The 16,640-nt window shown below is 45.0% G+C and overlaps 1 protein-coding gene across 3 annotated transcripts in view; it reads right to left on the minus strand.

The window, feature by feature from the left end:
• LOC135512807 (transducin-like enhancer protein 4) overlaps nucleotides 1–16,640 on the minus strand; it is an 83,613-nt gene that overhangs the window by 49,806 nt on the left and 17,167 nt on the right. For all 3 annotated transcript variants that reach the window (XM_064935205.1, XM_064935204.1, XM_064935202.1), the window contains exons 2-3: nucleotides 13,861–13,958; nucleotides 12,594–12,657 (exon numbers count right to left, since the gene is read on the minus strand). In XM_064935205.1, the coding sequence (XP_064791277.1) occupies nucleotides 12,594–12,657; nucleotides 13,861–13,958 (162 nt within the window). The remainder of the gene's footprint in view (nucleotides 1–12,593; nucleotides 12,658–13,860; nucleotides 13,959–16,640) is intronic.

Here is a 16,640-nt window from a genome sequence, read left to right on the forward strand (position 1 = left end):
GTCAGGCTGAATCAGACAGATGAGTTAGAGGCTGAGAGTACTGCATTAATCCACCCGCCCTCCCCTCACACACACATAACACACACACCCCTCCCGCCTGCGGGGATGTATTGCACACACACACGCAGACATGCACACACGCACACACACACAGTTACAGTGGATGAGTGACCACATGGATGGTCATTAAAACCAGACCCCCGCGGAGCCCCTCTATCTCAAACATAAGCACCACACACACATACTAAGACACACACACACACGCCCGTCTACTATATTTGTCTCAGACCTGACACTGACAGACACCTCTCAGTCTCTGATTAGACAGTGAAACAATGGAGTTTTATTTAAAAATACACTGTGAGATTCCGAGAGAACTGTAAAATCTGAGCCCCATGAATTACAAGGCACCCGCAGACACCCTCTCCTGTGTGTGTGTATGTGAGTGTGAGTGTGTGTGACCACCACTGTAGTTATACATTGATCATGTCTCTGTAGACTACCACAGCAGACTAACAGAGACGGGATGTATATAGTTTATGCATAAAACTGCAGAGAGATTTAACAAAATGTACAAAACACCACAGCCAACCCCTACTGCCTGCTTATACTTGTACCTCGTTTTATGGTGCCAACATTCCAATATGCTGCTCCAAATTAATCCTGATGTCTATTCCATGCTCAACATCATAATCATCATCAGCCAGGTCGTAAATCATTCCCTGGAAGTAGTATGTTAGCGGGAGGGAACATCCCGTACCTTGTATTTAAATCTACAAAATAATGAATGATACAAGCAGTCTAAAGAAAGAGTGGGCTGCTGGCTGCTTGTGGAAACAAGTCTTAGCTGACATGACAGGCCTGTCTAACTACCTAAATATAGTCTTCTGGGTTATCCCTACAGTGGAGCCACTGAGACCTTGTTACTTCATATTATTTACGTGTCTATGCTTACACTCTCTCTCCCCATCTCTCTCTCATTGTCTCTCAGTCTCTCTCTCTCAGTCTCTCTCTCTGTCTCTCAGTCTCTCTCTCCACCTCTCTCTCTCCATCTCTCAATCTCTCTCTCTTTCAGCTACTCTCTCTGACTGACTGCCTCTCGCTAAGCCTCTCTTTTCATTTTTTTCCTTCATACTTTTTCGCTCCTGAGCCCCTGTCCATGCCTTTCACCCTCCATTTCATCCTCCCTCCCTCCGTCCATCTCTGCCTCCCTCCCACTTTCTGTTCCACACACTCCCTTCCTCCAGATCACTGCCATACACTAGGCATTAACGCAACGAGGCAAAAATACTTTGAAAGACAACTTAAAATGTTTTGGGGGGGTATCTGTTTAACTATTTAAATATTTACTACTTTTACTTTTAACTCCACTACATACCTAAAGAAAATATGTTATTTTTACTCTCATACATTTTCCCTGAAACTCCAAAATACTTACATTTAAAATGCTTAGCAGGACAAGACATTTTTTATAATTCACGCACTTATCTAGATAACACGTGGTCATTCCTACTGCCTCTGATCTGGCTGACTCACTAAACACAAATGCTTTGTTTGTTATTTGTTGTAGTGTCCCCCTGGCTATCCGTACATATCAAAAGCAAGAAAATCTTGCCTTGAGCCTTGAGCCAATTGAGACATGAATTGTATGTGTGCCATTCAGAGGGTGAATGGGTGAAATATATAAGTGCCTTTGAACGGGTATAGTTGTAGGTGACAGACGCACTGGTTTAAATTTGCCAAGAACTGCAGCGCTGCTGGGTTTTTCACACTCAACAGTTTCCCATGTGTATCAAGAAAGGTCCACCACCCAAAGGAGTCAACATGGGCCAGTATGCCTGTGGAACGCTTGTCGAGTCCATGCCCCAACGAATTGAGGCTGTTCTGACGGTAAAAGCGGATGCAACTCAATATTAGGAAGGTATTCCTAGTGTTTTGTACACCGTGTATACAGTATATGCAATATACAGTGTATTTGGAAAGTATTCAGACCCATTGACTTTTTCCACATTTTGTTACATTATAGCCATATTCTAAAATGTATTAAATAAAACATTTCCTCATCAATCTACACACAATACCCCATAATGACAAAGCAAAATCATAAATAGCTTATTTACATAACAATTCAGACCCTTTATATGAGACTCGAAATTGAGCTCAGCTGCATCCTGTTTCCATTGATCCTACTTGAGATGTTTCTACAACTTGATTGGATTCCACCTGTGGTAAATTCAATTGATTGGTCATGATTTGGAAAGGCACACAGCTGTCTATGTAAGGTCCCACAGTTGACAGTGTATGTCAGAGCAAAAACCAAGCCATGAGATCGAAGAAATTATCAGTAGAGCTCAGAGATAGGATTGTGTCGAGGCACACATCTGGGGAAGGGTACCAAAACATTTCTGCAGCATTGAAGGTCCCCACACAGTGCAAGAAGTTTGGAACCACCAAGACTCTTCCTAGAGCTGGCCGCCCGGCCAAACTGAGCAATCAGGGGAGAAGGGCCTTGGTCAGGGAGGTGACCAAGCACCCTATGGTCACTCTGACAGAGTTCCTCTGGGTTCCTCTGGGGAGATGGGAGACCATTCCAGAAGGACAGCCATTTCTGCAGCACTTCACCAAATCAGGCCTTTATGGCAGAGTGGCCAAATGGAAGCCACTCCTCAGTAAAAGGCACATGACAGCCCACTTTGCCAAAGGGCACCTAAAGGACTCACAGACCATGAGAAATAAGATTCTCTGGTCTGATGAAAGTCTTTGGCCTGAATGCCAAGCATCACTCTGGAGGGAACTTGGCACCATCCTTACAGTGAAGCATGGTGGTGGCAGCATCATACTGTGGTGATGTTTTTCAGCGGCAGGGACTGGGAGACTAGTCAGGATCAAGGGAAAGATGAACGGAGCAAAGTCCCGAGAGATCCTTCACGAAAACCTGCTCCAGAGCCCTCGGGACTTCAGACCGGACAGAAGGTTCACCTTCCAACAGGACAATGACCCTAAGCACACAGCCAAGACAACGCAGGAGTGGCTTCGGGACAAGTCTCTGAATGTCCTTGAGTGGCTCAGCCAGAGCCCGGACTTGAACCCGATCAAACATCTCTGGAGAGAACTGAAAATAGTTGTGCAGTGATGCTCCCCATCCAACCTGACAGAGCTTGAGAGAGAAGAATGGGATAAATTCCCCAAATAAAGTTGTGCCAAGCTTGTAGCATCATACCCATGAAAAGTCAAGGCTGTAATCACTGCCGATGAATGATGAATGGATCAAAGTACAGAGAGATCCTTAATGAAAACCTGCTCCAGAGTGCTCAGGACCTCAGACTGAGGCGAAGTTTCACCTTCCAACAGGGCAACAACCCTAAGTGCACAGCCAAGACAAAGCAGGAGCGGCTTCGGGACAAGTCTCTGAATGTCCTCGAATGGCCCAGCCAGACCCAATCAAACATCTCTGGAGAGACCTGAAAATAGCTGTGCAGTGAAGCTCCGTATCCAACCTGACAAAGTTTGAGAGGATCTGCAGAGAAGAATGTGAGTCCCAAGGCTGTAATCGCTGCCAAAGGTGCTTCAACAAAGTACTGAGTAAAGGGTCTAAATAATTATGTAAACATTTTCTAAAATGTTTAAAAAACGTTGTTTTTTTTGCTTTGTCATTATCAGGTATTGTGTGTAGATACAATTGAATCAAATTTAGAAAAAGGCGTTACAAAGCAAAAAAATGTTTTTTAAACATTTTAGCAAATTTTTACATAATTATTTAGACCCTTTACTCAGAACTTTATTGAAGCACATTTGGCAGCGATTACAGCCTTGAGACTTCTTGGGTATGACACTGCTAAAATAACAATAATGAGGATATTTACAATGTGCGGTGGTACAGGTTAGTCGAGGTAATTGAAGTAATATGTACATGTAGGTAAAGTGATTATGCATAGATAATACACAGCGAGTAGCAACAGCATAAAAAACGGGGTGGGGGGTCAATGCAAATAGTCTGGGTAGTCATTTGATTGTATGTTTTGTATGTTTTGTTTGATAAAGTTCATATACAAAAAATCTCAGTATACATTGGCTGTAATCTAGAACTAGTTCACTAGTTCCAAAAGCCACATCATTTTACAGAAATATTTATACATGTCGATTAAAAGACATTTGTTAGACATGGAAATATAGTTATACCTCTCCTTAATACAACAGCTGTGTCAGAGTTCAAAAAAACTTTACGGAAAAAGCAAACCATGCAATAATCTGAGACGGCACTCAGAATATTTTTTTTTATCCGCCATGTTGGAGTCAACAGAAATCATAAATAACATTATAAATATTCCCTTACCTTTGATGATCTTCATCAGAATGCACTCCCAGATTCCAAGAACACAGGATGAGATGTTACTATCCTTTGTGCCAGCACTTCCAAGAGTTAATGAACAGTGAGCCTGGTGAAATTTGGGGAGTGCATCGTCCGTAGTGTACCTTTGGTTCCTAGGGTGTTTCGGCCTTTCACACTATACACCCTCCCCAAAGGCGGCCAGCGACAGTGTGATCAATCCTACGCTTGCGTCCCATTGCCAATTAGTCATAGGAGTTGCCCTGTTGTTGATAGCCAACATCCCAAATAACATTATAAATATTCCCTTACCTTTGATGATCTTCATCAGAATGCACTCCCAGGAATCCTAGTTTTGTTCGATAATGTCCATTATTTATGTCCAAGTAGCTACTTTTGTTAGGGCGTTTAGTACACAAATCCAAACGCTCATGCAAGTCCACCCGAACGTCGGACGAAAACTTCAAAAAGTTATATTACAGGTCTTAGAAACATTTCAAACTAAGTATAGAATCAATCTTTAGGATGTTGTTATCATAAATCTTCAATAACGTTTCAACCGGAGAATTCCATTGTCTGTAGAAAAGCAATGGAACGCAGGCCGCTATCATGTGAAATGTGCATGACCAGGACCTGGCTCTCTGCCAGACCACTGACTCAAACAGCTCGCATCCAGCCCCACATCACAGTAGAAGCCTCATTCAAGTTTCTAAAGACGGTTGACATCTAGTGGAAGCCTCAGGAAGTGCAACATAATCAACATCCCGCTGTGTATTCAATAGGGACTGGGTTGAAAATCGACCAACCTCAGATTTCCCACTTCCTGTTTTGATTTCTTCTCAGGTTTTTGCCTGCCATATGAGTTCTGTTATACTCACAGACATCATTAAAACAGTTTTAGAAACTTCAGAGTGTTTTACATCCAATAATAATAATAATGTGCATATATTAGCAACTGGGACTGAGGAACAGGCCATTTACTCTGGGTACCTTTCATCCACACTACTCAATAATGCCCCTGCAGCCATACGAATTTGGGGAGCCTTTCGACATAGACTTGGTGCTCCGGTACCGCTTGCGGTGCGGTAGCAGAAAGAACAGATTATGACTAGGGTGGCTGGACTCTTTGACAATTCTTTGGGCCTTCCTCTGACACTGCCTGGTGTAGAGGTCCTGGAAGGCAGGAAGCTTGGCCCCAGTGATGTACTGGGCCGTACGCACTACCCTCTGTAGGGCCTTGAGGTTGGAAGCCAAGCAGTTGCCATACCAGGCAGTGATGCAACCCGTCAGGATGCTCTCAATGGTGCAGCTGCAGAACTTTTTGAGGATATGAGGACCCATGCCAAATCTTTTCAGTCTCCTGAGGGGGAATAGGCATTGTCGTGCCCCCTTCACGATTGTCTTGGTGTGTTTGGACCATGATATCTTGGCCAGGTCACAATTGTAAATGAGAACTTGTTCTCAACTTGCCTACCTGGTTAAATAAAGGTGAAATAAATAAACAAAATAGAAATATTTTGTTGGTGATGTGGACACCAAGGAACTTGAAGCTCCACTACAGGCCTGTCGATGAGAATGGAGGCATGCTCGGCGCTCCTTTTCTTGTAGTCCACAATCATCTCCTTTGTCATGATCACATTGAGGGAGAGGTTGTTGTCCTGGCACCACACTGCCAGGTCTCTGACCTCCTCCCTATGGGTTGTCTCGTCGTTGTCGGTGATCAGGCCTACCACCTTTTGTGTCGTCGGCAAACTTGATGATGGTGTGGAGTCGTACTTGGCCACGCAGTCATGGGTGAACAGAGAGTACAGTAGGGGACTAAGCACGCACCCCTGAGGGGCCCCAGTGTTGAGGATCAGCATGGCAGATATGTTGTTGTCTACCCTTACCACCTGGGACCGGACCGTCAGGAAGTCCAGTTGCAGATGGAGGTGTTTAGTCCCAGGGTCCAAATTCTTGTTAATCTAACTGCACTGTCCAATTTACAGTAGCTATTACAGTGAAATAACACCATGCTATTGTTTGAGGAGAGTGCACAGTTATGAATTTGAAAATGTATTAATAAACCAAATAGGCACATTTGGGCAGTCTTGACACTACATTTTGAACAGGGATGCAATGGTTCATTGGATCAGTCTAACACTTTGCACATACACTGCTGCCATTTAGTTGCCAAAATCTAAATTGCACCTGGGCTGGAATAATACATTATGGCCTTTCTCTTGATTTCAAAGATTGCATGTTCTCTGTTATATTCTCCTACATTAGTTTCACATTTCCACAAACTTCATAGTGTTTCCTTTCAAATGGTATCAAGAATATGCATATCCGGCATCCCGAGTAGCAGTCTAAGGCACTGCATCGCACTGCTAGCTAGAGTTTCTGGGTTCCAGTCCAGGCCCTGTCGCAGCCGGTGGCGACCGGGAGACCCATGGTGCAGCGCACAATTGGTCCAGCGTCGTCCGGGTTAGGTGAGGGTTTGGTCGGCGGTGATGTTCTTGTTCCATTGAACACTAGCGACTCCTATGGTGGGCCGGGCACAGTGCATGCTGACACGGTCGCCAGGTGTACAGTGTTCCCTCTGACACATTGGTGCGGCTGGATTCTGTTAAGTGGGCATTGTGTCAAGAAGCAGTGCGCCTTGGTTGGGTTGTGTTTTGGAGGACGCACGGCTCTCGACCTTCGCCTCTCCCGAGTCCGTACGGGAGTTGCAGCGATGAGACAAGACTGTAACTACCAATTGGATACCACAAAATTGGGGAGAAAAAGTGGGTAAAAAAAAGAACATGCATTTCCTTGCTTCAGTTAGATTTGGGTATGTCATTTTAGGCAAAAACATTTTTAAAAGGGGCGAATCCTTAATTAATTAAATGTCTTACTCACATCGGCTATGGAGAGCAAAATCACACAGTCGTCCGGAATAGCTGGTGCTCCCATTGCATGCTAATAGTAATAATAATAGTTTAGTTTGCAACGTAATAGTTTGCAAGCACTGCCACATCCAACGAGCAACAGAGCCGGTTTAGTAGGATTCAATCTTAGTCCTGTATTGACGCTTTGTCTGTTTGATGGTTCATCAGAAGGCATAGCAGGATTTCTTATAATCGTCCGGGTTAGAGTCCCACTCTCTGAAAGCGGCAGCTCTACCCTTTAGCTCAGTTCAGATGTAGCCTATGGGGACGACGACATCTATGACATCTTATTGATGAAGCCGGTGACTGATGCGGTATAGTCCTCAATACCATCGGATGAATCCTGGAACATATTCCAGGTCTGTGCTAGAAACAGTCCTGTAGTTTAGCATCTGCGTAATCCGACCACTTCCGCATTGAACGAGTCACTGGTACATCCTGCTTTAGTTTTTGCTTGTAAGCAGGAATCAGGAGGATAGGATTATAGTCAAATTTGCCAAATGGAGGGCAAGGGAGCGTTTGTACGCATCTCTGTGTTTTGAGTAAAAGTGGTCTAGAGTTTTTTTTCTTCTGGTCGCACATGTAACATGCAGGTAAAATGGATTTATGTTTCCCTGCATTAAAGTCTCCGGCCACTATGAGCGCCGCCTCTTGATGAGCGTTTTCTTGTTTGCTTATTGCCTTATACAGCTTGTTGAGTGCGGTCTTAGTGCCAGCATCTGTTTGTGGTTGTGAATAGACAACTCCGTAAAATCATATAATTAATATTAGATTTCGTGCACCAGCTGTTATTGACAAATAGACACAGAACGCCACCCCTTGTCATACCGGAGGCAGCTGTTCTGTCTTGCCGATGCACAAGAAACCCAGCCAAACTGTGTATTATCCATGTCGTCGTTCAGCCATGACTTGTCATACCGGAGGCAGCTGTTCTGTCTTGCCGATGCACAAGAAACCCAGCCAAACTGTGTATTATCCATGTCGTCGTTCAGCCATGACTCGGTGAAACATGAGATATTACAGTTTTTATTAATGTCCTGTTGGTAGGATAGTCTTGAACGGAGCTCATCCTGTTTATATTCCAATGATTGCACGTTGGCCAATAGAACATATGGTAGAGGCGGGTTACCCACTCGCTGACTAATTCTCACAAGGCCCCCGAACCTGCGTCCCTTGTATCGACGTCTCTTCTTCATGTGAATGACGGGGATTTGGGCCTGGGCCAGTATCAGCATCTTCGCGTCTGACTCATTAAATAAAAAATCTTTGTCCAGTTTGTAGTGAGTAATCGCTGTTCTGATATTCAGGAGCTCTTTTTGTTGTGAACATTATGAACAAAATAAGTTACAAACAACGCGAAAAAAACACACAAAAGAGCACAATTGGTTTGGAGCCCGTAAAACGGCAGCCATCTCCTCCGGCGCCATTTCAAGTAATTTGGCCTCACCAAGCCATTCTCCATTTCTATTGAGACCAGGGAGTCCAACACTATGGAAATTGCTTAATTCTCAGACGTTTAGCCTATTTCTTCCTGATGTTGACCAACAGTCCTGTGGTCACAAAGGTCATGACATTTAATAAGTATGTATGAGACTTGATCAAATGTCGACTGCCCCAGTCTATAACAAAGTTCACTGAGGTCTCTCCTCATACTGGAGTAAAAGCTTCTACATATCTATCCAACTACTGCCAACTCAACCGTCCATCAAACCCGGCAAACGTGAAATTTCCATAAAGTACAGAGACACAGAGAACAGTTTGTTTACTTTTAGTAGTGATGGGGGGGGGGGAATAAATTGCTACAGTTTTGTTTTTGTCTTGTTCTGACAATATCACAATATGATTTTGTGCTAGTTGGCTGTACCTGCACCAAAACTTCAGTATGTTTCCCTAAATAGCTTGTTCTCCATCTTATTTTTATATATTTTTTGAATTATTAAAACAATAACAGTTCAAAGACAATACGAATGACCACTCCAATCAGTGGGTATTCTGTTCAGTGGGTGCGCCAGCCCCCACCCACCCGAGACGCTGGCCCCCGCTCCTGGCCCAAAGTGATTTTCCAAGGGTGGGATGGACTAAGCCCCGCACAACGCCCGGGTGCACCCATAACTACCAGGTCCAGAACACACACATACAGATCAGTGGAAAACAGAAATAACTAAACGCAAAACATACAATGATCACATCCCCACCATCACCCCTGATTGGAGGACCTCAAACATTTCTACTGTCTTATTCTAAAATTGATTAAATACATTTTTTTCCTCATCAGTCTACACACACAATACCCCATCATGAAAAAGTGAAAAAAGTTTTTTTGACATTTTAGCAATTTAGCATTTTAAACAGAAATAAATTATTTACATAAGTATTCAGACCCTTTGCTATGAGGCTCGAAATTGAGCTCAGCTGCATGCTGTTTCCATTGATCATCCTTGAGATGTTTCTACAATTTGATTGGAGTCAACCTCTGGTAAATTCAATTGATTGGACATGATTTGGAAAGGCACACACCTGTCTACATTAGGTTCCACAGTTGACAGTGCATGTCAGAGCAAAAACCAAGTGGTCGAAGGTTTTGTCCATAGAGCTCCAAGACATAATTGTTTTGAGGCTGTAATCGCTGCCAAAGGTGCTTCAACAAAGTACTGAAAAGTCTCAATACTTACGTAAATGTGATTTTTCAGTTTATTATCTTTAATACATTTGCAAAAATGTCTAAAGCCTGTTTTTGCTTTGTCATTATGGGGTATTGTGTGTAGATTGATGAAAATAAAATAAAATAAAAATCAATTTTAGAATGAGGCTGTAACGTAACAAAATGTGGACAAAGTGAAGGGGTCTGAATACTTTCCGAACGCACCGTATTTATTCCAACACTCTTTAATTGGCTCCCAAGTGGCGCAGCGTCTAAGGCACTATATCTCAGTGCAAGAGGTGTCACTACAGACACCCTGGTTCGAATCCAGGCTGTATCACAACCGGCCGTGATTTGGAGTCGGTGCACAACAGACAGACGCGGAGCGGCTCAAGCTGTTGCAGAGGGAGAGAGAGTTTTTGGGCAGTCTCATCCTCCTAACTTAATAAAATAAAAAATATTTAACGAGGCAAGTCAGTTAAGAACAATTTCTTAGACTTGGACGACACTGGGCCAATTGTGCACGGCCCTATGGAACTCCCAATCACGGCCGGTTGTGAAACAGCCTGGAATCAAACCAGGGTCTGTAGTGACACCTCAAATCAAAATCAAATCAAATTTTATTTGTCACATACACATGGTTAGCAGATGTTAATGCGAGTGTAGCAAAATGCTTGTGCTTCTAGTTCTGACAATGCAGTAATAACCAACAAGTAATCTAGCTAACAATTCTAAAACTACTACCTTATAGACACAAGTGTAAGGGGATAAAGAATATGTACATAAAGATATATGAATGAGTGATGGTACAGAGTGGCATAGGCAAGATACAGTAGATGGTATTGAGTACAGTATATACATATGAGATGAGTATGTAAACAAAGTGGCATAGTTAAAGTGGCTAGTGATACATGTATTACATAAAGATGCAGTAGATGATATAGAGTACAGTATATATGTATACATATGAGATGAATAATGTAGGGTATGTAAACATTATATTAGGTAGCATTGTTTAAACTGGCTAGTGATATATTTTACATAATTTCCCATCAATTCCCATTATTAAAGTGGCTGGAGTTGAGTCAGTGTGTTGGCAGCAGCCACTCAATGTTAGTGGTGGCTGTTTAACAGCCTGATGGCCTTGAGATAGAAGCTGTTTTTAAGTCTCTCGGTCCCAGCTTTGATGCACCTGTACTGACCTCGCCTTCTGGATGATAGCGGGGTGAACAGGCAGTGGCTCGGGTGGTTGTTGGCCTTGATGATCTTTATGGCCTTCCTGTGACATCAGGTGGTGTAGGTGTCCTGGAGGGAAGGTAGTTTGCCCCCGGTGATGCGTTGTGCAGACCTCACTACCCTCTGGAGAGCCTTACGGTTGTGGGCGGAGCAGTTGCCGTACCAGGCGGTGATACAGCCCGACAGGATGCTCTCGATTGTGCATCTGTAGAGTGCTTTTGGTGACAAGCCGAATTTCTTCAGCCTCCTGAGGTTGAAGAGGCGCTGCTGCGCCTTCTTCACGATGCTGTCTGTGTGGGTGGACCAATTCAGTTTGTCTGTGATGTGTACGCCGAGGAACTTAAAACTTACTACCCTCTCCACTACTGTTCCATCGATGTGGATAGGGGGGTGATCCCTCTGCTGTTTCCTGAAGTCCACAATCATCTCCTTAGTTTTGTTGACGTTGAGTGAGAGGTTATTTTCCTGACACCACACTCAGAGGGCCCTCACCTCCTCCCTGTAGGCCGTCTCGTCGTTGTTGGTAATCAAGCCTAACACTGTTGTGTCGTCCGTAAACTTGATGATTGAGTTGGAGGCGTGCATGGCCACGCAGTCGTGGGTGAACAGGGAGTACAGGAGAGGGCTCAGAACGCACCCTTGTGGGGCCCCAGTGTTGAGGATCAGCGGGGTGGAGATGTTGTTGCCTACCCTCACCACCTGGGGGCGGCCCGTCAGGAAGTCCAGTACCCAGTTGCACAGGGCGGGGTCGAGACCCTGGATGACGAGCTTGGAGGGCACCATGGTGTTAAATGCTGAGCTGTAGTCGATGAACAGCATTCTCACATAGGTATTCCTCTTGTCCAGATGGGTTAGGGCAGTGTGCAGTGTGGTTGAGATTGCATCGTCTGTGGACCTATTTGGGCGGTAAGCAAATTGGAGTGGGTCTAGGGTGTCAGGTAGGGTGGAGGTGATATGGTCCTTGACTAGTCTCTCAAAGCACTTCATGATGACGGAAGTGAGTGCTACGGGGCGGTAGTCGTTTAGCTCAGTTACCTTAGCTTTCTTGGGAACAGGAACAATGGTGGCCCTCTTGAAGCATGTGGGAACAACAGACTGGGATAGGGATTGATTGAATATGTCCGTAAACACACCAGCCAGCTGGTCTGCGCATGCTCTGAGGGCGTGGCTGGGGATGCCGTCTGGGCATGCAGCCTTGCGAGGGTTGACACTTTTAAATGTTTTCCTCACGTCGGCTGCAGTGAAGGAGAGTCCGCATGTTTTGGTTGCGGCCCGCATCTCTTGCACTGAGATGTAGTGCCTTAGACCACTTCGCCAGATGATGCTCTTCAACAAGCTAGATAGCCTCCTATGTTGGTGTAGTGGACAGGGGTCCATTTGTAAAGCCAGACTGAGACTGGGCCTTCCTCCTCCATGTTGTCTGATTGATTCCAGTGAGCCAGCGGTGGTGTGGTAGTGTAAATAAAATTGAACTCACCATGATGTAGTGTCTCTGCATCTCTGTCTTCTCACTGGCCAGCTTCTCACACTCCAGTTTCAGGCTGCAGAGGCAAGACAAAAACATGCACACAAACATACATGCAACCATGCACGCGCACGCACACACGACAGAAAACACAGACACACAACCAAACACACACACAGGTCAACAAACTGATCAAGTGCAGGACATACACTATGGCCAACCGTATCGGTCTACTCTGCAGCCCCACTTGAATAACTCCTTCTTGTCAAAGCTGAAAAGAGGTTATGGATCTAGATCGATCAGACAGAGAGACCGATGGGTCTCAGGCTGCAGTGGGAGAACAATGTTAGCTTCAGCACACTGTTCACAGAGCTGTGACCGAGAGAGATATGGCCATGAGTACTCAGCTCATGCTGTGAGGCTGGGCTCCCAGCACCAAGGTCACTGCAGGTCAACAATACTAACACCCTGCCACTGTGTCATTAAGACTGAGACGGATAAGGTTAGAATCTGTACCTGCATATGGTATGACTGTGCTATAACAACCATATGGTTCACTGCACCTGTCCTTGGCTTACGCATACACATACAGTACAATTATGGCTGATGTCTAATGTAGCCTGTGTAATAATTCCCAGACTAATAAGTAGAGCAGCAGCAGTGTTTCCCAGGGGGCTCTCTCAGTCCTTTGGAGAGAGGAGGAGGGACTGTTATCCCCTGAGGAACCTTAATTGGTAGAATTCATATAGGACACAATCCTCCGTCTCCTATCTTCAGACACACGGATATATGGGAAGCACAGACTTTTACTACAATCGTGTATTGATGTTTATGAGAAACTTGTATGAAGATTTGAGTTACATGTGTAGACCTCAAGTTAGGATTGTGGCTATAGAGTCTATGTAGGCCTGCATGGGTTAAGATGGAGGGTGGTGTGTACAGTGGGGCAAAAAAGTATTTAGTCAGCCATCAATTGTGCAAGTTCTCCCACTTAAAAAGATGAGAGAGGCCTGTAATTTTCATCATAGATACACTTTAACTATGACAGACAAAATGTGTTTGACCTCTGTCATTGCCAACAAAGGGTATATAACAAAGTATTGAGATAAGTATTTGGTCATAGTTGAAGTGTACCTATGATGAAAATTACAGGCCTCTCTCATCTTTTTAAGTTGGAGAACTTGCACAATTGGTGGCTGACTAAATACTTTTTTCCCCACTGTATATCCTATCTGTAATGGAGTCTATGGATGGAGGCTAGTGAGTGAGTATACAGCACCTGTGGTACTGAGCCTGGAGGAACTGGAACTCCTCCTTGATGCGGTCCAGGGTCTCCAGGACTGTGAACTTGAAAGACTGGCCAGGCTGAATAGGGACCTGGGGGAGAGAAAAGAAAGGAGAGGAAAGAAGAAGGGAGAGTAAGGTCACTTCAACACACACCATAAAAAACACTGTCCTTGCTCTCTTCATCTCTCACTCCACCCCCTCTCTTTCACAAACACTCGCTCTCCTGGCACCCTCTTCTCCTCTCCTCTGTCATCCTCCTCTCTCTCTCTTGCTCTTAATGACTCTGTCTCACTCCCCCTCTCACACAACATTAGCATCCCTCTCTCCTCTTCTCTCCTCTCCTCTCTCCTCTGCCAGGATGCTCTTAGATAATGTATTCTTGCCTACAAAGCACTGAGGAAGGGAAAGCGTCAAATGAATAACTTATGGTGAATCACAACCATTAAAACTGCACTGTCTTTCACCTGCTAAAAGCAAAGAATCTCAACAAACACCTCCCAGGAGAACCCTGCTTCCCCCAAGAGCCTGTCTGAAGCACTTTGGGTGTTGTTCCACTCGCTGTGTAGTTGGGGAAACACAAACACATCAAGGATATTGTTGTTTTAGATGCAAAGGGGAAAAAGCATGGATGCTAGTGGAGTTTCCAGGGGTTTGGAGAAGGGAATGTGGTGATATGAATCTGAGTGACAAGGTCCATTGGGGGTTATTGTGACCTGGTATTCATAGCTGAGGGGTTGGAATTGTCATGAGGGAGGGACATACGACTGACACACATGCATGCATACATGGAAATTTGGTCTGATGAGTCCAAATTTGAGATTTTTGGTTCCATACCTCTGTATGTATGTGAACGGATGATCTCCGCATGAGGGGTTCCACACCGTGAAGCATGGAGGAGGAGGTGCGATGGTGTGGGGGTGCTTTGCTGATGACACTGTCTGTGATTTATTTTGAATTCAAGGCACACTTAACCAGCATGACTTACACAGCATTCTGCAGCGATATGCCATCCCATCTGGTTTGCGCTTAGTGGGACGATAATTTGTTTTTCAACAGGAAAATGACTCAACACACCTCCAGGCTGTGTAAGGGCTATTTGACCAAGAAGGAGAGATGGAGTGCTGCATCCGATGATCTGGCCTCCACAACCACCCAACCTCAACCCAATTGAGATAGTTTGGGATGAGTTGGGCCACAGAGTGAAGGAAAAGCAGCCAACAAGTGCTCAGCATATGTGGGAACTCCTTCAAGACTGTTGGAAAAGCATTCCAGGTGAAGCTGGTTGAGAGAATGCCAAGAGTGTGCAAAGCTGTCATCAAGGCATAGGGTGGCTACTTTGAAGATTATCAAATAAAAACATTTTTTGATTTGTTTGACACTTTTTTGGTTACTATGTGATTCCATATGTGTTATTTCATAGTTGTGATGTCTTCACTATTATTCTACAATGTAGAAAATAGTAAAAATAAAGAAAAACCCTTGAATGAGTAGGTGTGTCTTAACCCTTGACTGGTACTGTGTATATATGCACACACACACAGCAAGCCCTTGTACTAAATGGGGCTGCACACAACAAGCCTGGGACAATGCCAGACACACACACAAACACAAACACACACACACAGAACTGATGTTAGGCAGACGATGAGTGCCACTGCTCAGTGTTATTTAACCACATGCTCCAGGTCAGTGGCGTAGGCTGCTAACCTCACACTCCCCACCTCCCTTTAGTCTGCACCACTCTGTCAATCTCTCTCTCCCTCCTCTCATTCTCTCACTCCATCTCTTTCTCACCACACCCACCCCTGAGAGCCAATACCAGACCTCTCCCCTTTGCCTTCCTCAGCTCTACCTCTTTCCTCCCCCTTTCTTTCCTCTCTTCCCACACCATAGGATGCGCGTCCCGGTCGTCCAGAGGCTAGCTAGGCTAGGTGGCTAAAATATTGGCGGTTTCAGTAGGAGCTTAATTAGTCTAGACAAGGAAAATTCAATTAAATTTCAATTAGGCTAACGGTGGAGGTCAGACACTGTGGGCTTTTCAGTAATTAAGCTGCGGGCTGAGCAGCTAGCCTAGTGCTGTGGCTGGGTGTCGGCTGGCTGGACAGACAGGCTTAACTCAGTACACAACCCCCAAGGGGGAGGGGGAAGAGGCGGCTGCCGACGAATCCCCACTGACCTTGATTCACATCACACTGGTCTGACAAACACACGCAGGGGCGGGAGATAGAGAAGAGATGGCATATCTCCCTACTGCACTCTAACAAACCATCTGACTAGACACTGGACCACCACAAACTACAGTCCAGACTGACTACTGTCCATTTTACATAAGCCCTCACTCACAATAACACATTCCTCAAAGTGAGTCAGGTTTTCTGTATGGGTCAGATTGTGGTTGTGGTTGACTCAGACAAAAAGAGACATGACTATAGACCCAGCGTGGTCTGTTCTCAGAGCTCAGGGCCCTCCATAACTGGTCCTGGATGAGCCTTGAGTTTGGGGTTTGGCCTGGCATATGACAGATGGCAGCTCAGACAGGGGGGGGGGATATTAGACTCCTAAAAGGGTTTTTCAGCTGTTCCCAATGACAGAACTCTTTGAAAAACCCTTATTGGTTCGAGGTAATACCATTTCCACAGAGTAGAACGCCAAATAACCTGTTTATCTAAGAGTGTGTGTGGGGGGGGGGGGGGGGGGGGCATACACGGGACTCTCATCTCAGTTTGGCCCTGGTGGTGTCAGACAGCATGGGGGATCCCGAAAACTCAAACT

This window comes from Oncorhynchus masou, chromosome 24 (genome assembly GCF_036934945.1).
Source record: "Oncorhynchus masou masou isolate Uvic2021 chromosome 24, UVic_Omas_1.1, whole genome shotgun sequence".
NCBI lineage: Eukaryota > Metazoa > Chordata > Actinopteri > Salmoniformes > Salmonidae > Oncorhynchus > Oncorhynchus masou.